Source organism: Pempheris klunzingeri, chromosome 1 (assembly GCF_042242105.1).
Source record: "Pempheris klunzingeri isolate RE-2024b chromosome 1, fPemKlu1.hap1, whole genome shotgun sequence".
Lineage (NCBI taxonomy): Eukaryota > Metazoa > Chordata > Actinopteri > Acropomatiformes > Pempheridae > Pempheris > Pempheris klunzingeri.
Genome location: NC_092012.1, coordinates 22,080,804 through 22,103,172, shown reverse-complemented (window position 1 = coordinate 22,103,172; position 22,369 = coordinate 22,080,804). Strand labels below are relative to the sequence as shown.

Genomic DNA, 22,369 nt, shown 5'->3' with positions numbered 1-22,369 from the left:
CCAGGCTGACAAAGAGCCAGAACTCTATTGATCCTTGTGTTCCCTTAGAGCTCAGCAGTAACGACTTCACAAGCTTCTTTAATGATAAAATTCTAACTATTAAAGACAAAATTCAGCACCTCCTGCCCTCAACAGGGTCTGGTCCAACTTCAAACCTAGGAACCATAGAAACAGCTGTTACACCTGATGTGTATTTGGACTGTTTTTCTCCAATTGATCTTTCTGAATTGGCCTCAATAATCTCCTCATCTAGACAGTCAACATGTCTCCTAGACCCCATTCCTACTGGACTACTTAAGGAGGTCCTGCCCCTAATTAACACGTCCTTACTGGATATGACAAATCAGTCTTTACTAACAGGCTATGTACCACAGTCCGTTAAAGTAGCAGTAATTAAACCTCTCCTGAAAAAGCCTACTCTTGATTCAGGTGTGTTAGCTAATTATAGACCTATATCCAACCTTCCCTTTCTCTCCAAGATCCTGGAGAAAGTCGTAGCTAATCAGCTGTGTAATTTTCTAAATTCTAATAGTCTAATTCAAGGATTTTCAGTCAGGTTTTAGAGCGAACCATAGCACAGAGACAGCACTGGTGAAGGTTAAAAACGACCTCCTTATGGCATCAGACAGTGGACTTCACTCTGTCCTGGTCTTGTTAGACCTGAGTGCTGCTTTCGACACCATTGACCATCACAGTTCATTGGTATAGAAGGAACTGCATTAAGCTGGTTTAAGTCCTATTTATTAGATCGATTTCAGTTTGTACACGTTAACAATGAATCCTCTGTCCACACTAAGGTTAGACATGGAGTTCCACAAGGTTCAGTGCTTGGACCAATACTCTTTATCTTATATATGCTTCCTCTGGGTAATACTATCAGGAAGCACTCCATTAATTTCCACTGTTATGCAGATGATACACAATTATATTTATCAATAAAGCCAGATGAACCCAATCAGTTGGTTAAACTTCAAATCTGCCTTAAGGACATAAAGTCCTGGATGAGCAGCAACTTTCTGCTGCTAAATTCAGATAATTTAAATTCAGATAAAAAAGTTATTTTGCTTGGCCCCAGACACTTCAGAGACACCTTTTCTACCAACATAACTGCTCTGGATGGCATTACTCTGGCCTCCAGCTCCACTGTGAGGAATCTGGGAGTCTTATTTGATCAAGATTTGTCCTTTAACTCCCACATTAAACAGATTTCTAGAACTGCCTTTTTCCATCTACGTAATATTGCTAAAATCAGGCCCATCATATCCACAGATGATGCAGAAAGATTAGAACACGCATGTGTCACTCCTAGGTTGGACTATTGTAACTCATTATTATCAGGCTGCCCCAATAAGTCGTTAAAGACTCTCCAGCTGGTCCAGAACACTGCTGCTCGTGTTCTGACGAGAACTAAAACCACATTTCTCCTGTACTGGCTTCTCTTCATTGGCTTCCAGTAAAATCTAGAATAGAGTTTAAAATCCTTCTCCTCACCTACAAGGCTCTTAAGGGTCAGGCCCCATCATATCTTAAAGAGTTCATAGTACCGTACTACCCCACTAGAGCACTGCGCTCCCAGACTGCAGGTCTACTGGTGGTTCCTAAAGTCTCCAAAAGTAGTTCAGGAGGCAGAGCCTTCAGCTATCAGGCTCCTCTCCTGTGGAACCCCCTTCCAGTTTGGGTTCGGGGGGGCAGACACCCTCTCTACATTGAAGAGTAGACTAAAAACCTTCCTTTTTGACAAGGCATATAGTTAAGGGCTGGATCAGGCCTTAGACCAGCCCCTAGTTATGCTGCTATAGGCTCAGACTGCCGGGGGACTCCTATGGTGCACTGAGCTCCTCTATTTTCTATCCTCCTCTTCCTCTCCATCATTATGTCTCATGTCAGCCAAATGTCTGCCTCTAACTTGCTATCTTCCCCGGAGCCTTTCCGTGCTTTCTCATCTCTCAGGTTCCTGTGGATCCTGCTCCTGGTCCTGCTGATGTGGTTCTCTGCTTCATGAATCACTGCTGCGGATCATCGGCCACTCGTCATGTTTTTCAATAATATCATACTGCTAATCTTTTAGTCACATTCCTATTGTTAGTGCTATATTCACTGCTAGTACGTTGGTTGCTGTTTGTGTTGTCTCTCTCCCTCTCTGTCTCTCTCTCTCTCTCTCTCTCTCTGTACAACCTCCACCCAACGTGGACCCCTATAGAAGCCGCCCACATTGAGCCTGGGTCTGTTCGAGGTTTCTTCCCATTAAAGAGGAGTTTTTCCTGCCACTGTTGCTCAATACAACATCTGATGCTGCTCATGTGGGAATTCTTGAATCCTTAATTTTGAATTCCTGAATCGTTGGGTCTCTCTCTAATTAAAGAGTTTGGTCTAGACCTGCTCTTTATGTAAAGCGTCTTGAGATAACGCTGCTGTGAATTGGCGCTATATAAATAAAGATTGATTGATTGATTGATAGTCTCTCAGAATCATCTACTGGGTTTTCACCTTACATGTCTGGCAATGCACCCTGATCCACACTTACCTCTAGGGGGCACAGGGGTGAAGGGGATGCTCTGGGACAGCCTCATCAAGTTGTTGCGCTCCACAGCTACAGGTGGAAAAACACATGTACACACGCACACACACATACGTTAAGACAACTGCAGGAGAAAAGAACTCTAAATTTAACACAATATTTCAATAGATTTAAAAATATTCAATAATTGATTCTGGAGACTAAAATAATCCATGAAAACATGTTAATACATCTTATTCTTCATGTCTCACCTGAGTACTGGTAGCTTTCCATGGGTTTGAAGGGTGAGCCAATAGCTACAGAGAAGAAGAAAAATGTTCATCTTTTTGCAAAACTTTGAAGAGGTTATCACCGAAGAGTCATTTTGGCACATTAAATCAACAAACAGACTGAGCTGTATGAAAACCAACCAGTAGAATCACTTTCATAACAGCAGAAGTGTAGAAACAGTTCAAGCTTGATGAATCAGTATTACTTCCTGTGAACAGTACAAAATTCCACTAATGGAACTAATGGAAAACTTGTTATTCCCCCTGTAATTTGAAGTCAAAAGATATGTACATTGTGTGCATTTGATCTTTATATAATTTTAAATGCATTTTAAACTTCATTTAACTGGCACTCAACAATTGTCTATTTCACCTATCTCTGTATATATCATTTTATACAAGATTTTTTGGATAAAAAAAGTGGATAGCATCGAAAATGGGTGAGAGAGCGGATGACATGCAGCACAGGACCATAGGCTGGAATCGAGCCCTGGTCACTGCTGTTGGTCATAAGCCTTGGTATGGGCTTGTGCATGATCTTATTGGTCATTCTGTCACAATGACTGTTGTCATGATTGATTCCTCTGCCAATTCTTTTCTTCCATCCATCCATCCATCCATCCATCCATCCATCATCTATACCGCTTATCCGTCAGGGTCGCGGGGGAGCTGGAGCCAATCTCAGCTGACTTTGGGCGAGAGGCCACGTACACCCTGGACTGGTCGCCAGCCAGAGATCATGCTCACACTCACACCTACGGGCAATTTAGAGTCACCAAATAACCTGCATGTCTTTGGACTGTGGGAGGAAGCCAGAGTGCCTGGAGAAAACCCACGCACCAATTCTTTTTTTGATTGATGTATTCAAATATCTTGTTTTGTCCAGCCAAAAATAAAAAACCAAGAGATATTCAATTTACATTTAAATGTACTGTAAAACCTCACATCACAGAAGCTGGAAGTAGTGAATATTTAGCATTTTTGCATGAAAAATGCCAAACAATAAATCAATCATCAAAATAGCCCATTAAGCATTAGTTGATCAAGAGAAAATTAATCTACTCAACTAATTGTTTCAACTTTATTTAGTGAGTTGAAACAGTCATGGTATGATAGCCCCTGATACATGACTCAGAGTTGTGCTGTTTGGTTACTCACAGTCCTTTCTGGCTCCGAGGTGGGGGTGTCGTGGTGTGTAGAGAGAAACGGCAGATGAAACTACAGAAGATGAAAAGCACAGTGAAACTTTCATGAGTTCACACTCAGTTCTTGATGTAATGTGCAATGAGTTTCCAAGGTCGGCGGTTAGATCCCCAGCTCCTCTAGTCAGACTGTCAAAGTGTGGGCAAGACTCAGTGTGTGAATGTGTGTGAAAGAATAGTCTCCTCCAACTTTGATTCCTCCTCAATGAATGATGTGTGAATGGGTGAATGAGGATGTGCTATAGTGCAATGCTTTGAGTAGTTGAAATGACTAGAAAGGTGCTATACAAATACAGACCGTTTACCATAAACAAGGTTAAAGGTTACTAAAATTACTTGCAAATCAGTTGGCCTGACCAACTAATTGAAAGACTATTGTCTGATGCAAAATCTGCAGGTACAAATGCAAATAAAGGAAAAAGCTCAAATGTAATTTTGATAACAGCATGCATGAAAATGCTGCTGGACCAGCTGATCCAGACAGGACAAGACTGACTCAACAATAACATGAGATGGAGGAAGTACAGCAAAACCACACGTCTTACCATTTAGCGTATCTTCCCCAGGGGCTCGTCTAACAGAGAGAGACAACAGAAAGAATTTTGTTTAACAAAATAAATTGCATGCATATCAGACTAGTTCCTGAGTCCACACAGGAGCTTGTGTAATGTATTCACATGACGTGACTAAGTGTGAATTAAAGTACACTGGATTTTCACTTGTGTCTGCATGAGTCCTTGTAAAGGTGTGTGTGTGTGTGTGTGTGTGTGTGTGAGTTGTTGGCCAGTGGAAGGACACTTACAGGCTGCTGGCTTGGGCCGATTTGACCTGAACTCTTTCCTGGTGGAGAAACGACAAGTTGTTAAACAATGACAGAAAGTGGCATTAATATACTACAAGTATACAGAATTGTGTTTGTTTGTGGACACAATTCTTACCAGTACTGCAGCTCGAGGGTCCTCGTGAATGAGGATGTCTTCAGCTGACACTCTGCTCCTGTCCTTCTTTGTCAGAGCTACAGAACCACAATGAACAATCACCAACCCTAATGTGTTACCAGGGACGCTTAAAATATAAGAATAATACTGCCCACAAATGCAGCTCCTTTTTAGCTGCAGCCAGTTGAAATCAACACAGAATATCATTCCTCAAATTATTTGTGTTATTTTTGTGAGCTTACTGGAGTCAGGATGGAGAAAAGCTGGGTTTTTGTCAAATTCTGTGAAGCCAGCGAAGGAGTTAACTGCTCTGATGTGACCGTGACCTTCAGGCTGAGCCTGTGGCCGCAAAAACAGAGAAACACAAAGAGGTATGAGAGGGTTAACATTATTCAGAATCATTGCTTGTTCACAGCTTTCAATCTGAGCAGTATGTCACAATATCAATATCGGAAAAGAGAAAACCTTCTGAGTTCAATCAGTTGCTGACGCCTAAGAAAAACTGGACACTAGGCTGAAGGTATTATGATAATGAGCACATTTTAGCAAACAGAGTCTGCACTGAGTTTGTATTATGAGAACTGAAAACCAATTTCCAGGGGGAAACCCTGTGGTTCATTTCGATGTGACTCATTTTGACTGTTACTGTAAAAATGATGGCGACCACTTAAAAGGGTTGTGACAATACCTGACTTGAAAATCTGAAAATGTACATGTAAGTGTAAATCTCACCTGGTTCATGTGAACACTGTGTAGCTTAAGTTTACATAAAGTAATATGACAGTAATAAACACACCCATGTATGATTAACTGGGAACACACACACACACACACCTGGGATCTGGTCTGGGTGGTCGGGCTGTGCTGTCTGCTGGAGGTGGAGGTCTCTTTGGGTGTGGAGTGCTGGAGGTCTACACTGTCTTTATGTCCTGAAACCAAGAAGATATCATGAGCAACATAAACTGGCCAGTCAGTCATTATCAAAATGAATAAGATAAAATAAAATACTTTTCCCTTGTAATTCATACTTGCTGCATATAACAATATCCCACAAACACAATCATGATGAATTATTTTTCATAGATTTTTCTTTACTACTCCCTTTGTGAACTCTAAGGCAATTGTGTAGCGTTCAGAACAAGACAAGCAAACACATTTCCCAATCTGGTCACATGACCATCACCACAAACATGAAATAATCACATTTCAAACAAAAACTGAAACTCTTCCCCTCACCTCCACCTGGAAAACAAATCCTTAATCAATCACAGTTAGAGATAAAAACCTCAACCAGTCAACCAATCATTCATGCTCTGGCAAACTCAGAATCACAAAGGAAGAGAAAATTAACAAGTCAGACGAGGTCCAGACAGAGCAGAGGAAGCAAAGGACAGGGCACCAGTTACTAGTTTCCTGGGATCCTGATCTGGAGATGGACAGGCCTCAGCACCCAGCAGACAAAGCCCACAGACTAAAAGCTCAAACCTCTAGTTGTGTTTGACTCTCCTGCTGTGTTCCTCTTGCCGAGAGGGACTTCTGACCCACTTTGACCCTCATAGCAGGACGTTGGAGGGGCAGGAGATTCCGGCATACTCCATTCCCTGCTCATTCCTCTGCGGGGTCTCCTGGGTGCCACAGCAGGGGCTTGAGCACAACCTGGCAGGCTGCTATTTCCAGGGGTGTCACTCAGTGATGATTCCACTTCAGGAGCCAACGGGACTTCAGTATCTGTACTCAGTCTACTCAGAGAGCCTGACTGACCCTCGTCATCGCAAAACGCCTTGTTCACGTACCCCCAATTCACCTCCCCCTCTCCCCCCCCCCAACCTAACTCCACTGTGCTCTCAGGCTTTTCAGAGCAAGCAGGCAAGCAGGCAGGCCGAGCAGAGCCCGAAGTCTTAGAGACGATGACAACAGTAGGATACACACACACACACTTTTCACCATCCTCTTTTATCTCCTCATCAACACCAGATTCACTTTCAGTCTCATACTTACCCACAAATGCCCCAAACTCTACAGTGGTGCTGTCTGGCTGGAGGTGCTGCTGGTAAAGCCCAGCTATGGCGAGTTCTGGGTGGCTGGAGCCACTGGGCTGGGAAGGTGTGCTGCTAATGTGGAACTGAGCCCCGGGGGAGGGTACATTGGGTAGGCTGGCAGGGGATTCGGAAAGGCCCAGCTCTTGCGGACGGGTCAGCTTACTCTGGATGAGAGAGTGGCCTCGGAGATGCTGCTCCCGAGGGGAAATGGCCATAGCACTTTGGACAAAGGCACTGGAGCTGGCACTGCCTGAGGAGCCAGCCTCTGCAGCAAGGTGCCCAAGCCCAAACAGACCCCTCCTCTCTGGACTCAATGCTGGGTTCAGAGTGGGGTCCAGCCCCAGTTCTGCTCCAGCACTCGGTCCAACTCTCTGGTTACTTTCCATCCCAGCCCCTCCCCCTACACCAGTCCCAAAAAGGGAATCTGCAATGTTGGCTCCTGCCTGGGGGAAAGAGGAGCCGAAGTAGGCCCCCACACTGCGTTTGCCTATCCCAGACGATTTGGAGTGGGGGCCAGTGTCTGGTCCCACGGGAGCAATGCTGGGGACCACGTTCTTAGAGAGGCTGAGTTCCCGGGTGATCTGATTGTGGACCTTGCTGGCCTCTGAGGCCCTCTGAGCGGTGAGGGTCTTCAGAGTGTCCACAGTCAGAGCTGAAAGGTCCTGCAGGTGGCCAATCTGAGAGTCCAGTGTATGCAAAGAGCGTTTTATAAAGTTGACCTTGTTCCCAACTTCCTTCAGCTGCATACACATGGTCTCAACCCTGGAAATAACAAACAGCAGCAACAGTTACCCACAGGTCAGCTTGTATCACCTCCTGTTGTTAATGTTAAAGGAAAATGTAAAAATGATATTGTTTGACTGAAAATGTGGAAGACTCATTAATATTCTCAAATAAGTGACGACTGTTTTAGCATGAAATATTCACTGACTCATTTTGAAATTCATCTACAGGAATGTTTATGATTACTGTATATTCAGCAGGATTTCATTTTTAACACTGCATCCTTTTAAGTCTTTGCTTTTTGAAAGCCTTACACTGTGCCTTTAAAAAGGTAACCTGTGGTGCTTTTGACCTCTGGTCCCCGTTTTGTCTGTCTAGTGCATGCACAGGGGTATGCACATTCAAGCATGACAGAAGACACAGTTCAGCCAATTGTTTCACACTATTCTTCAGATCGACATGCGTCAGTAATGTGTCAAGAAAGGCAGCAAAGAAGACTGTGAGTAAACCATTGTGAAGGGATAATTTGTTAAATCTCAAGGATACACAAACAATATGTTTTGGTAAGTATTGCTGATTGTAAACAACTTCTATTTGTTGCTTTTGTGCTCCAAAGGGCACCTGTAAAAAAGCCAATAACAGTCCCACCTTTCTGAAGTAAGACGTATGCGCTCCTCACTACCCGAGTGAAACTGATCATCCTTTTCATGAAAGTATGTCTCCACACACTGCTCCTCAAAATCATGAAGCTTCTTTTGGTCTTCCTCTGTGAGAAACAGCTCTGAAAGAGAAAAAAAAAACAGTGACATGCTACTATTGGCATCGTGCATTATTGGTGGCAAAATGCCTCCCCTTTTTAATAATCCACATGCATGAGAAATAAGGTTTCTGCCAAAAAAAAACAGTGGTGTGGTCGTACTTGGTCCATAGGTATTCTCCTTCTTCCTCTTTCTACACATACAGAAGAGGGAGTAGATATGGCAGAGGAGGATGAAGGGGGGAGGAAGGACAGGCTTCTCATGGTAGGCCATAATGAAGTGGTAGCGCTGGTACTTCCACACAAGATTAGAAATAGATTTCACTTGCAGATACACATTGCTGGAAAACAGAGAGAACAGAAATGACATTAACAATGATGATGCAGAGAACGTGGCTAATGAGCAGCAATATTATTCTAGGAACAATTTAGCCCCGACAGTTTGTGCACTTACTTGAAGAAGGCGATGAGGAGGTTGACCATTAGTATATACTGTACAAAGAGGTAGACTGCTTGTAGGAGAGGAGTCAGCCAAACTCCTGCTGCACACAGGTTCTTTACTGATGGGTCACTGTTATTGGCACACACTGTGAAGAGGAGAAGCCTGTTAGGATGTGCATGTACAAACAACCTCTTTGGTCTTGCTCTTATACACAATCTGTAACTGACTCCCTGTCTTGTGAGGGTCCAAATCTGACTCTACCACATATGGACAACATATGACAACATTGAAATATTAATTCTTTTAACATAAAGTCCTGCTTAGATTTTTATTTCATTTATTCACAAAGGTGTTCATTCATTTATTTTTGCACAACTGGCATCTGACTACTCTTACCACTTCCTCCCTTTCAACAACAAAGACACGATAATGGTGGTAAAACCACGTGATAAATTTCAATAGTGTGTGAAACCTTGGGATGACAACTCAGGTTATGGAGCACAGCCAGGTGTTTTGTTTCACCTGAGCTTCAAAAAGGGCCAGACTCAAGTGATGCAGTCAATGCTGTGGTAAAACAAAAAGCCCCGCCCTTCCCAGAGAGACCCACGTTGCCTGTCTCTGTGTGTGAACAATGTGTACGAGAGAGGCTGTGAGAGGGAACAATGATTAGGCTGCCGTGGGTTTGATTTCTTGTGCTGGTTTTAAGTGACAATCAGCTATCATGCCGTGATGAGAAGCTTTGAATAAAACTGTTCTTACCCTCGTAATCTCCCCTACCATCCTCATCGTCCTTACCATCGATTTCATAGGCATACACTTCCCCGTACATCATCCAGTACGGCTGGAAGACCACATCTTTTGCCAGTGTCCAGCTGGGCTCCTCTTGTGGGTACAAAATGGCTTTCCTGGGTACGCCATAGCTCAGTAGGACTATAGCCATTATTACCACAATATAAAACATGTTGGCCACCTGCAAGAAATGTCACACACACACACTGAATCAAACATTTGCCTGATAAGCAAACATTATCACTACTTAAAGTAATATTGTACATTCCAAACAGTTTAGTGCACACGTCTACTACAGCTATGAAGGTCTAAACTAATCTAGTTTCCCTTAAAGGAGGAGTTTGATACTGTGGGAAATGTGCGTATTAGCTTTCTTGCCGAGAAGTGGATGAGAGGATCAATACCACTCTGAGATCTGTACTTATTATAACAGCAACAGCTGGGAGCCTAAGATTAGCTTAAAGACTGAGGGGGGAAACAGATTTTATTCGGTTTGGACCGAACCAGGCTAGCTGTGTCCCCCTGTGTCAAGTCTTTATGCTAACATAAGATAAACTAAGATGAGCTAAGCTAAGCTGATCATCTGCTGGTTCTAGCTCCATATTTCACTTAACCCTACAGGAAAGCAAATATGCTTCAAATACTGACAACCTACTTCTTCAACAGTATGAAATCAACCGATTTTAAAAATGATCTTGACATAATTTCATCCAATGTTCTGTTGAGGGTAGGCTTTCCATAAAGGTTATAAAAATATTTGGTAAAACACGGACTACAACATGGAGCACAGGCCGCAGAAAAAATAATGGTGGGACTGGTAAAATGCTTGTTCTAAAACTGGCAGGGCTGCTCAGGACAATACAGTAGGATACAATACCTGGTAAACATCATGTAGATGACCAGTGCCATTCAAATGTGCATCTCTTAAATTGATTAAATAAAAACATGAGAAGTTTGTGAAAGCACAAATACATTGCAACTCTTACAGTATATTCAGACTATTAGCTAAAATGCTACTAAACAAATGCCAACCAAGTTGTCCGTATTACTGTTGTTGCCTCATGTGCCACACAACAATCAATAATCAGTAACAAGTCAACGACACTTCATTAAGCAATCAATGAGGTGTTCTTGACTTGTTAGTTACATCAACAAGGTATATTTGTAAATCTGAGAGCCCCTTCAGAAAAATGGCTTTTCATCCAAACACTAGTTTGACTTCTCATCAAAACTCACCATTTTAGCAATCATCATGACGTATGGCCCAGCTTGCTGGTTAACAGCCAGGATATCCAAGAGCCGCACGTACCAGAAGATGATATTGAGACAATACACCGTCCTCCCTGGAACGAAGGCGTCTACTCCACTCAACCTCAGGCCAAAGCCAATAAAAAAGGTGACAATGGCCAGAAAGTCTGACACATTGAAATAGTCACTAAACCACACCTTTATCTTCTGGCTTATTTTGCCTGCTTCAGACATAAACATCTGAAAAAAATGGGATGGGAGAAGAGAAGAAGAAAAATGTAAAGTGACTAAAGAGACTAGTTAATGTGCATCTTTGGTGCAAAATAAACAGGTTCATTATCTTTATTATTTTCCTATTATACAGCCAATATGCATTTCAGTAGTGCCAGTAGCAGTGTTTCTTTTGTTGGTCATACCTCTCGAATTTTCTCAATGGCAGAGGTGAATATGTAGAGGATGACCACCCACTCTTGAGGAGAAGGCCATTCAGGCATTTTCACTAGGACCACATATGAGTAGAACATCAAAAAGCCCAGGTAGAAGAGCTGGTGATGGCAGACACACAACAATAAGACTCAAAAACAACTCCACACATGTATATACTGTACATAAAATATGTTGGCAAAGAGCCTCTAAATTCAGAGAGTTCCAGAGGCGCTTCCTCTCTCTATTTTGAGATGAGATCAGTTGAGGCCATCTGAAGGGGATGACCCTCATCATGGCACTCTGAGTCATTTTGACTGAAGCCTCTAAAGCCACTGAGAGCTCAGCTGTGTGAGCGAACAGGAACTTCATCTTCTCCGTCTCAAGTGAAATTGACAGTTCCCTACAAAGTCTGCTGTCAGAAGGGAGGGGTTAGAGGGATTATATAAGAAGTAGAAATGGGGAGTTTTGCTGCAATACTCAGGATTCGAAGTAACACTGAAACAAGCTACTGTATGTAATGACTGTTCACTGCTCTCATCAATCCCATGTTGCTCATAACATCTAGTGTACAGTGATATCAGTGCTGTGTGCCTTCCACTAGCCAGAAATTCATTAATGCAGCTTTAAAACACAATTGTCAGAAAACATTTCTCAACTATAATTGGCTACCAACTTTGTGCCTAAGTATATTTTTCTGACTCTTTTGTCTCGCTTTAACAAGTGACTCCAATGAAATTAACACCAAACAAAGCCACAGTGTATCCGTTCATTGCCCCCCCCCTTGTCTTTTTGTTTTTAGTCATGCTAGCCTCTTGGCAGTGTAGGTCAGTCTGATGGTCCATTGCTTTGGTCCACACTGAAATATCTCAACTATGAATAATACTTCAACTATTGGATTAATTGGCATGAACTTTTGTACAGACATTCATGGTGCACAGAGGATGACTCCAGCTGCCTTTGATGAGCCACAGACTTTTCCTCACCATCATGAGTTTGACGTTTGTGGTATTGAGTGATACGTCTCGTCAAGTACTGGATGGATTGTGATAACATTTGGTAGATACATTCATGTTTAAGTTTTCCTACATAGAAATAACAAGCTGTTTGTTTGTCTTCTAATAGTCCAAACACCCTCTATTGAAGTTTGTACAGAAGAGCTTGTTTCTTTTCAAAGCACAGGTTAATCAAACTGCACACAGTGGAAAAGTTTGAAAACGTCCAAAACGGAAGGTAAAGTTACTTGTGCGCAGTCACATCCATTTTCTTGGTACAGCTTGGATTAGGTCTACAGTTTAAAAAATTGCTGAACCTTAACATGCAAGGTGTAAACAGTAGGAAAGTCAGCCATTAACACTCCCACCTGAATGGTAAGTCATTGCTGAGTGCTGCACTGATGGTGACTGAAATCAGGATGGAAGCAGGTACAGCAGATGTAGATAAGCTTCAGCATAGGCAATATTACATAGACTAGTAGTTTCAGTGATGGTATCAGCATCTCTCAGTCTTGAACAGCCTGAAAAACAACCCTGTCCCTGCAAATAAGACCTTCCTGAGAACCAGCCTCAGGCTTGTGTATATAAATAAACATGAGAGCAAGTGTGTGAATTGACAGTACAAGTGCGTATTACGTGCATTTAAATGTGATTCCTCATGATTCCACAAAGCTACTGGCTTAGGTAATTTTGTAAAAAAAAAAAAAAAAAGAATAAATAAATAAATAAAATAAAACAGGGGTCAGGGTGGTGTTCAATTAGCCAGGAATTCTAATTGATTCTACTCATTGTCCAGAACAAATATAATCAAGGGGTCTTAACTGGATATTTGCTGTGGGGAGGGACATGTTGTATGATCGCGTTCCCTAAGCGTTCCTGTGGGCGGCGCTGTGGGAATATCTGTCCACCCATTCAGTGCTAACATGCACACAGTGATAGAGTTGTGTTTCTGTTCTTAGTGCTACTTTCTGTGTCGGTGTTGCACCTTGTCCCTCCTGTATGTGGTATTCATGCAGCCAGAGTGTGCTGGATTAGACCATGCTTTTAAGATTATTTATTTCTATCTTAGTGTGAGATCATCACAGAACTATCTGTAAATAAAGTTTTATTTCTCCTCTTCACTTACTTTATCTTGTTTCTCTCATTTACTCCTTCCCTCAGCTCGTTCAGCACCCTCAACCTTTCTGTATCATCTCTACATCTGTATCTCTACAGTATAGTTGGTGAATCTCTTGTTAAACAATCTGGATGACAACATCCTCTCATTGTAGATCCAACCCAGATACACAAGCATAAAAGACATGGTTAGATAGATGGGTGTGCGTGTAGTCTCTTCTGTAATCTTCATACCGTGTTGGACCAGAACTTGACAATGGGAGCGTGGTAGAAGGCATAGATTTTCCTAGTTAAGGGCAGCTTCCTGGAGCGAATATGCGTCTCCATGTCGCTCTTTGCCTCCACGTGGTCGTGGGATCTGGCCTCCTTGAATACATCCTGCAGGGAGGTTAGAGGACCCAAATTAGACAGCAGCAGACCACAATGTAGACAGAAAATGAGAGAAAGGAAGCAGAGTAAAGAGAACGTGATTGAAAGAAACTGAGCAAATAAATGACAAAGTCAGACACAAAGAAAGGAATTTAAGGCCAAAAGTGCAAATAAATATTTATCAACAACCTCTGTCTTGCTATTCTTCATGTTACCCAACAGACATAAAACATGTTCACAGCTCATTAACCCATTTACGTTGCTTAAGCTATGGACTATTATGATCTTTAGGACTCTCGTGATGAATTTGGATATATGATTTTCAGTGATTTATTTTTCAGTAGGACTGCCAGACTAAAAAAAAAACCTATAAAAATGCAAAAACAGAGGGACATCATGCGAAAAGGGCTGTCCACACGAACAAAGAAAACAACAATAATACAATAAATAATGCTGATGTGAGCATCCCCACTGATGAATGATAACATTCTGTAAACAATGGCACATGCTGCATGCACCAGCTATGTTGGCAGCTGGGGAAGATGGGTATTGATGTCCTGTTACTGCTGTTTGTTGCTCAAAAAAAAAGAAAAAGAAAACCAGAGGGGTATGGGTTCACAAAATCCTTCGAAGAATCCATTTATTCATAGTCAAAATCATTTTAATGGTATCCTGCTAGTCAAAGAGAACATTAGCTGGGACCAAATGAGCTTCAGAGGCCTTATGAGCACCAAACACCATTTGGCAGTATGTCTCAGGTAAAATTTAAAAAAAAGTTATGTGTAATTTGCAGCCTAAATAGATTTTCATTGGCTGTCAGTGTTTATATAATTTCTCAAATCACTCTGAAAGTGATCTCTACGATATCATTCCCCAGTCACTGTCATTATAGCTGAGGTGTGGGCTCCACTGCCCACTTTGGTTGATTTTTTTCGATGATTTTTTAAACAATATATTTATAGTTATCGTTATCCTTCTCGGTGTGGACGGCACTTAAATCTGACCATCTGGATGTCTTCAGCTATGTTCTGGAAATTGTGTTCGCTGTCCTCCATGGTCATCTGGTGGTCATCCTGACTCTGAGGGATGTGAGCCATCTCAGCCTTGGATTTGTACTCCAACAGTAGGATGGCAGGAGGCACCAAGATACTCAGTATCACCTAGAGACAAATACAAACTCATGTGAGTGAATCCATTTACACACACTAATGAATCCGAAATGTTTTATTGCCACAGTACCAACTGTAATGTCTGCACACATACTGTTAAGTACACCACACTGTGTTCTGTGACTTTTCAAATTGAGATAACACATAATAGAATTATACTTATTTCAGCAATATAATAACTTTATTTTGATATTTGCTAAAACTAATTGAGAAAAACAGTGTCTTTTGTGACAGAAATCAAAATCGCAACTAAGTAAAAATGCTGTTTTTGCGGTGCTGATAGTTACAATCCCTCCATCCATCCATCATCTTCTGCTTATCCGGGGTCGGGTCGCGGTGGCAACAGGTCAAGCAGGGCACTCCAGACCTTCTCCCGACCAACGCTTTCCAGCTCCTCCTGGGGGACCCCGAGAACCTCCCAGGCCAGATGAGATATATAATCTCTCCAGCAAGTTCTGCGTCTGCCCTGGGGCCTCCTCCTGGTGGGACGTGCACAGTAAACCTCCAAAGGGAGGCGCCCAGGAGGCATCCTGACCAGATGCACGAACCACCTCAGCTGGCCTCACCTCAACCTTTGGTTGTGAAGGAGCAGCAGCTGTACTCTGAGCCCCTCACCCTATCTCTAAGGCTGAACCCAGACACCCTAACGAGAAACTCATTTCGGCCGCCTGTATCCACAATCGGTCATTACCGTTATGAGTATACCTAAAATTCAGGAAATAACTGCACCAGGAAGTCACCTGATTTAACTGTTTCAGTTCCTTTCTTTATCACCATGATTCAATTAACTGAGTGGCATTGTAAGACCTCAATGACTACTTGAACTGAGACTGGGACTAGATATAAAAGCAGACCTTTGTTCAATCCCCCTAAAAAGTGCACCCGTTGCCAGAAGCATTCTGTAATGGTTTAATCTTTGATTTAAGATATGCATGGGCCTATAATTCACACCACTGAACCTCAGCATCTGATCCCAGAACTTTTAAAACTCTAGCTTTTCATTTGTTACCAAAAATAAATCTAAATGGAACATGAACCTTGTACCAGGAGTTCTTGCGCATGTTCAGCCGTCCCATCCACATGTCTGACAGCAGCATCTGGGTGCAGGTATGAGCCACAAAGGGTCGGAGGTGGGAGGATACAGCCAACTTCAAACAGGTGGAGTTGCTCCAGTTCTTCAGCTCATAGGTAAGCAGCTTCATGGCCATGGTTTCATCCTGCCGGAACGACTCCTCCAGCAGGTCCACCGCCAATGTCCCAAACTCGCTGAAATAAATCACCATGGTTGATTCAATTTAAAACCTTTACTTTTATAAAGAAATGAACACAGAGAATATGTACTAAGCCAGAGAAACTCTTACTTTGAGTACTCCTTGAGCTCCTCTGAGGTGTCGTCTACCACATCGCTCTTCTTTGCCTCGTAGCCCATAGATCGACAAAGTTTACAGGCAACTAGTGCCTTCGCCATGTTCTCCTCACCATGCTGCCAGAAAAAGAGAGACATTTTCTGCCTCTTCATCAGCACAGCCCACACCAGCAGCTCATTGAAAGGGTAGGGAAACCGCCGTGTCTCTGGGTCATCAATGTCCACAATCTCTTCTTTGCTTCTCTTTTTGTTCTGCTCGGTGGCAGACTCAAGCTAGGAGGAGAGGGAAGGAGCAGCCATTTAACAAGGACTCCTTAGATACAGACTGTTTGCCATTGCACAGACTGTTTTATTATTTTTTCTTGAAAGATGGATCATGTGGGATGCTCAGGACTAAAAGAGGCCTTGTTTCTTTCATTGATTTCATTCAGCAGTGTAGTAGCAGTGGCAGAAATAGCAGTAAAGTTTACCTTAGGTTTGTATGGCTGTGCGGTTTTGATGAAATGGTTGTGCCTCGTCTTCTCCTTCTTGTCAGCCTGCATGCTAAAAGATTCGTGACTTTTCCTCAAATGAGAACCAGGACCCGCTGTGTGTCGACCCGATCGCTGTGAGGAACATCAAAACATTTTCAGATTTATCTTTTTTAGATTTTCCTCCACTGACTTCAATTACATTTCAGGATACAAACAATAAGAGATTAAAAACTAACTACAATACCATTTTGTCCATAGTGGTTTTGCTTTGTTTAGTTTTAGTTACCTTGAATGAAACAAAAGCACAACCACAAGTTTTAAACATTGCTACAAAGACACTCCAGGAAATGCAACAAACTCACCCTATTGTTGCCATGGAGATTGTTGTAAATGATTCGGAAGCGTTTCCTGGTGTAATTGCACCTGTAAGTCCCGCCCATCAGGTACTCAATAACCAGGCCCACATCAATCAAAGTGATCTTATAGTTTGGAGGCAGATGACTCTGAAAGAAGACACAGAAACAAAATGGTGAACAAGATTGAACAGATTCTGCTTTATATCAGCTGCTAACAAATGAGAAAAAGTAGACTGACTCTACCTGTTTAACATCTCTAACCAGGTGGAGGAGTGTTGGGTTGTTAGTAGGTTGTTTCTGAAATGGAATGAAGGCACAGAAAGCTTTACAGCACTTGAAAACATTTTGGTACATTTCTTCACAGCTTCTTTAATTCTTTAGTTGGCTGGTGCCTGTTTCATAATGTTACCGTGTTGTAGAGCTCCTCCAGCCGACTGATTGTCAGGAAACGGTGCATGCTTACGCCGTTTTCTATGAGCAGCTTGACAAAATCCACCCTGTCCATCACAAGTGCATCTAGCATTGCTTGCTCCAGAGAGCTCACCTATACAAACAAAGATATAGCAAATCATTATTTGTAAAACAAACACACTGAGGGAGAAGACCATAAATATGTCCAAATTACAAAAAACACACAAGAAGTATGAACAAATATTGGCAACCTTCTCATTCACGCAAAAAAGCCAGGATTCCCCAATAAACAAATAGTGAGGGCAGCTTATGTAGACAACTGTAAGAGGGTTCATGTTACAGTCAAGACAAGCAGTTCATGGCAGCCTGCCCAAGTCCGGTCCCTTGGGTCTTCAGACTGCGGATAGTGGTCAGCAGAGATTCTGGGGTCACTTTAGACCAAGTCCAAAGGTTTGGAACTAATGCTGAGTTGAGCAAACATCCCTGGAAGTGGTGGCTCACACACACAAAAACACACACTCACAAAAATACACATGGACAAACAAACACGCAGCTGTACCAGGAGCTGCTGTCCGTACACAAAAACATGATTCTTGGCAATGTCTACGCGGTCCCAGGCCAGAGTCAGGACCAGCTGATCGAAGGCAGAAGCATTTGTGCCTGAAATACAGAAGTACAGCCATGAGTAAACACACACATACATCCATAAACATATGAATTTCCAAGCAAGTAAAGCCTTGTTAACTGTGCATTTCCTGTTAGCCAGCTAGCAGGATTAGAGAGGGTTAGTAGAGCAGGGCCAGGGCAGTAATACAGTCAATTACACACTAATACAGCAGTGCAGTAGATTAGACTACAAAGTAAATCCGTGTTGAGTCTAGTGCTCTTTTCAACAGTAATCTACCTTATTGTCCTCCAGGAGCCACCTGAATCAAATGATCATAATCACTGGGTATGGAAGTGATTGCTGTGGGTGTCAAAGAATTTCAAAGGCAATTTGATAGGACTGAAATCACAATATAGGTGATTTCAGGTCGCCTGTCGGTTTAAAAATCCATGTGAAAAAGAGGACATATTCTCCGGTATATTCAGCTTTTAACAAAAGTGATGGCAATTCCAGTGACTCCTTAGAACTTCCCATTTAAAGTGGAAGAAGGCAACTTTTCAACCAGATCACTATCTACAACTATTAAACCATCTGTCTGCTTATGAACTCCTTGATCATAACAGAAATAGTTATCTTTCGCCACTGCTCATTTTAGAGAGGCCACCACAAGGACATGTGCTCTTTGTTTAGATTATCAAACATGATCTGAATACAGGATAGGATATAGGATACAGGCAGACTAAAATATGCGGTTGTATTGATTAGTTAACATGGTTGTGTTATTCACTGATCGAGTGCCACTTCTAGCGTTAACATGGCTAACGCTACTGCTAGCGGCTCGCCCACTGTCAAAACCAAAACGCAGCAAGAACCCCACTTTGAACTAGTAAATGTGATCTCAATGCTATGATGAAGGCAGAGTAAAACATCCTGTGGTATTAATAAGTAGGTAGGTTGTGTTATTTATTGAAGAAGTGGAGAGAATGCCAGGTAAATGGCAGTTTGGTTGCTTGTCAGGAATTCAATCTAAGTGTTGATGGTGTCACTATTCTGTGGCCATTAAAATGTGAAATCCGACAGTTGAATTAAAGCAAGAAAAGATTTGTGAGCCTGAAAAGTTGACCACGAGGAGATGTGCACAATGTATTGAATTAACAATTACATGAATTTAAAACTGTTCTATGCCTGAAATCAGGCACGATGTCTGAGAACGTGATGCTCTGCTTCCACTTTAATATCCAGCCTGGTAAATTAACTGAATTATAGTGGGACAGAAAAACATCTTTAAACACTCGATATTTTTTAAAAGGCTTGGGATCTTTTGTAGCCCACGACCCCTTTTGAGGATGAGTTACTGTTTCATCAAAATGACTGGCTGTGATTGCAAATGCCAACTCAGGCAAATATTTGTCAGTCACTTTATCTTTTGGGCATCTGAACCCATTTCTCCAGTCTACCGATCAGCTGCAGTCACACACAAATTCCTCGCTTTTGTCTAAATAAACTGGAATGAGGATGAACAGCAGAGGGTTGTTGCACCCACCTCCAATCAGCACAACACCCCTGTTTCAGGTGGAATGAAGAATGCAAGAGTTTACATCTCAGCTGGTCAGAGTTCAAGAGTGTACTTCTTATTAATGCACTCATACAAAATTTAAAAACTAGAGACCCTCTGCAGCATAATGAAAACAAAGTAGAAATGACTCTGTTGAATGTCTTCTCTGTTGAACAGACTAACTAGACTGACTGTGGAGATGACGAGGAATAAGATTGAGACATGCAGCTAAGGGTCAGACAGTGTTGGAATAAGGAGGCCCTGTGAATGCAGGCAACATGATCTCCTCAGGAGCACAGAGAAGGTCACACAGGGGGAACTCTGTTCTCAAAGCATATGTATATCCCATGAAAACACTGCAAAGTCTTGAAATCTTAATCTCACAATGCCAACAACATCAGCATAAGAATAGACTGAATCAACTTTGTGCGACTATGAGGGAAAAAGCTTCTGACAGAAGTCATCTACTAACCTTGGAGTAAAGCCCTGAGAATGGCTACATCAATGTCCTGGTGCTCCTCAGAGCTGATGTGAAATACAGTGATCTGTTTTGAAAGAAACAAGATAACATTTATCAACCTTTCCCATACACATTCTCCAGATGTTTCAAGAGTTTGTGATGTATCAGTTAATAAAAACAAACAGTGGGCCCATTAGCTGATATCAATGATAGCACAGTACAGCACAGTACAATGATAGTAGAGTAGAGAGTAGAGTAGAGTTTAGTACAAGTAATGTTTCCATTGTTTCATTTAGGCGAAAGCTGCACTTCTCCTGAAGCATTTGTGTTTGGTTTTCAGGAAGTTTATTAAATGACTCTGACATTTGCAAAGAAAACAGAACATGAATGATAAGAAGTGCATGAAAGCAATTAAAATTAAGTGATTCAAAAATTCAATGTGCATGAATGTACCAGTTCTTTGCTCTTCATGCACTCCATCAGAGTCTGAAAGAGATGGATGGCATCGCTCTGGCTGAAGTTGAAGGTTTTCTTGATGGTTGCTATGATGTCAGTCTCCACGCCATCAGGAAGACCGCTGCAGAAGAATTACAGTTTAACATGGTTATAGTCACACTGCTCACACACATGCTTAAATGAGGTTTAATCTTAACTTAACTCCACTGCTCAGGAGTTGTGCATGTTTGCTGCCAGAAGCTGTAAAAAATCCTATCTTGTTTGTATGAACATGCTCACAGTTGAGTCAGAAAATTGTGGTTTGACAGCACTGATGAGGCTCATATTCACCTTTATGTTAGCTGGGGTTTTATGAAGTTTTTTGCATGCCAGCTATTAAAACGACACATCTTAAATAGGAGCAGCACAAAGACAGGTAGTAAAACTGGATTACCTTGTCTAGTGGATCACGGAGGGGACATTTACGGGGCACATTTCAATTTCATGGACAAATTAACACTAGACAGACATTTTACAGCAGAGCAAATTTCATCAGCTGATTAAGCCTTAATCCTACTTGCACAGAAATAGATGAGAGCCACCAACATTGCTGCCATCAAAGTTATTCAAAAAACCAAACAAAAAAAAGAAACATCACTGTCCACAACATTGTACATCATTCATCGTGGACAGCATCATGCTGTCATTTTCAACTACTATTTTTAGTCACATCTCTAAATATTTATTGAAACACTTGATTTTACTCAGTTTTCTTTAATTCTCTGCAGGGCACTTCATACTAAACATTATTGTTTCACCATTCATTCCTTCTTTTCCTACCAATAAACCAGTATTTAGAAAGATTTAGCTTTAGCACACCAACCACCGCCATCACATTCTTTCCGGCCCCCACCCCTGTCTTTTGCATTTATGCATGTTTCTTACCCTCCATCCTCGGTCTGTTTGTGGACATAGGCCAGTATGTCAGCAGCACGGCCAGTCCCCTCACACACCACCACTGGGACAGGAGGGCTCTCCTGAAGGTACTCCAGCACGGTCAGGATCACATTGGGACCCCCCTCAAAGATGAGAGCCACAACAGGAACACCCTGACCAATTCCTACAACAAAGAAGACAGAGGTTGTTTAAAGTTTAACTTTACTACATAAGATTATTCTCTCTGTTTTTATGATGCTGACTGATTTTTCAATTGTTGATTTGCCTATTGGCGTTTTATGTAGCACTTTGAGATTTGCTAATGTAAAGAGCACTACAAATAAAATGCATTATTATTATTATTATTATTATTCCTTTGAGCTCCACTGTCATTCACATAACACAGCTCCACCCAAGCAACGGTTTGTGAGAGGGAGAGATGATAATGGCTGCCTCGTTATCACCTAGTTTCCAGCAGGCACTGACTTCATGCTGATTACACCTACGAGTTTGGTCCTATATAAAGTGCATGTGACCATAATTCACACATCATGTCTAACATTGGAGTTAGTTAAATAAACTGTCAGCCACATCACCACTAGACATTTTGGCTGTTACCGTGTGGTGTCAGGTTTTAGTGGTTGAACTACCTGAGTCTGACTTCCCAACCCAACCCACATGACACTTCACTGGCAACCTATACAAATTATTATTTGAATTTCTATTAACCTAAAGGAAATTCAAGATAGGATTTTATCACAAAACATTATGCA

General features: G+C 42.0%; 1 protein-coding gene across 4 annotated transcripts in view; it reads right to left on the bottom strand.

Annotated features, from left to right (window-relative positions):
- Positions 1 to 22,369, bottom strand: part of trpm7 (transient receptor potential cation channel, subfamily M, member 7) — a 43,307-nt gene that overhangs the window by 5,994 nt on the left and 14,944 nt on the right. Inside the window, exons 8-34 of one of the 4 annotated variants that reach the window (XM_070832107.1) lie at positions 21,606 to 21,780; positions 20,679 to 20,802; positions 20,238 to 20,310; positions 18,163 to 18,263; positions 17,602 to 17,736; positions 17,436 to 17,489; positions 17,199 to 17,339; positions 16,834 to 16,968; positions 16,359 to 16,636; positions 16,035 to 16,263; positions 14,833 to 14,988; positions 13,694 to 13,837; positions 11,342 to 11,470; positions 10,914 to 11,165; positions 9,684 to 9,858; positions 8,901 to 9,033; positions 8,609 to 8,787; positions 8,338 to 8,470; positions 6,413 to 7,728; positions 5,762 to 5,856; positions 5,170 to 5,266; positions 4,928 to 5,004; positions 4,792 to 4,829; positions 4,535 to 4,563; positions 3,946 to 4,005; positions 2,770 to 2,814; positions 2,525 to 2,590 (exon numbers count right to left, since the gene is read on the bottom strand). In XM_070832107.1, the coding sequence (XP_070688208.1) occupies positions 2,525 to 2,590; positions 2,770 to 2,814; positions 3,946 to 4,005; positions 4,535 to 4,563; positions 4,792 to 4,829; positions 4,928 to 5,004; positions 5,170 to 5,266; positions 5,762 to 5,856; positions 6,413 to 7,728; positions 8,338 to 8,470; positions 8,609 to 8,787; positions 8,901 to 9,033; positions 9,684 to 9,858; positions 10,914 to 11,165; positions 11,342 to 11,470; positions 13,694 to 13,837; positions 14,833 to 14,988; positions 16,035 to 16,263; positions 16,359 to 16,636; positions 16,834 to 16,968; positions 17,199 to 17,339; positions 17,436 to 17,489; positions 17,602 to 17,736; positions 18,163 to 18,263; positions 20,238 to 20,310; positions 20,679 to 20,802; positions 21,606 to 21,780 (4,569 nt within the window). Of the gene's footprint in view, positions 1 to 2,524; positions 2,591 to 2,769; positions 2,815 to 3,945; positions 4,006 to 4,534; positions 4,564 to 4,791; positions 4,830 to 4,927; positions 5,005 to 5,169; positions 5,267 to 5,761; positions 5,857 to 6,412; positions 7,729 to 8,337; positions 8,471 to 8,608; positions 8,788 to 8,900; positions 9,034 to 9,683; positions 9,859 to 10,913; positions 11,166 to 11,341; positions 11,471 to 13,693; positions 13,838 to 14,832; positions 14,989 to 16,034; positions 16,264 to 16,358; positions 16,637 to 16,833; positions 16,969 to 17,198; positions 17,340 to 17,435; positions 17,490 to 17,601; positions 17,737 to 18,162; positions 18,264 to 20,237; positions 20,311 to 20,678; positions 20,803 to 21,605; positions 21,781 to 22,369 lie in introns of those variants that run through there. The other 3 variants (XM_070832115.1, XM_070832121.1, XM_070832127.1) reach the window with 3 other exon arrangements.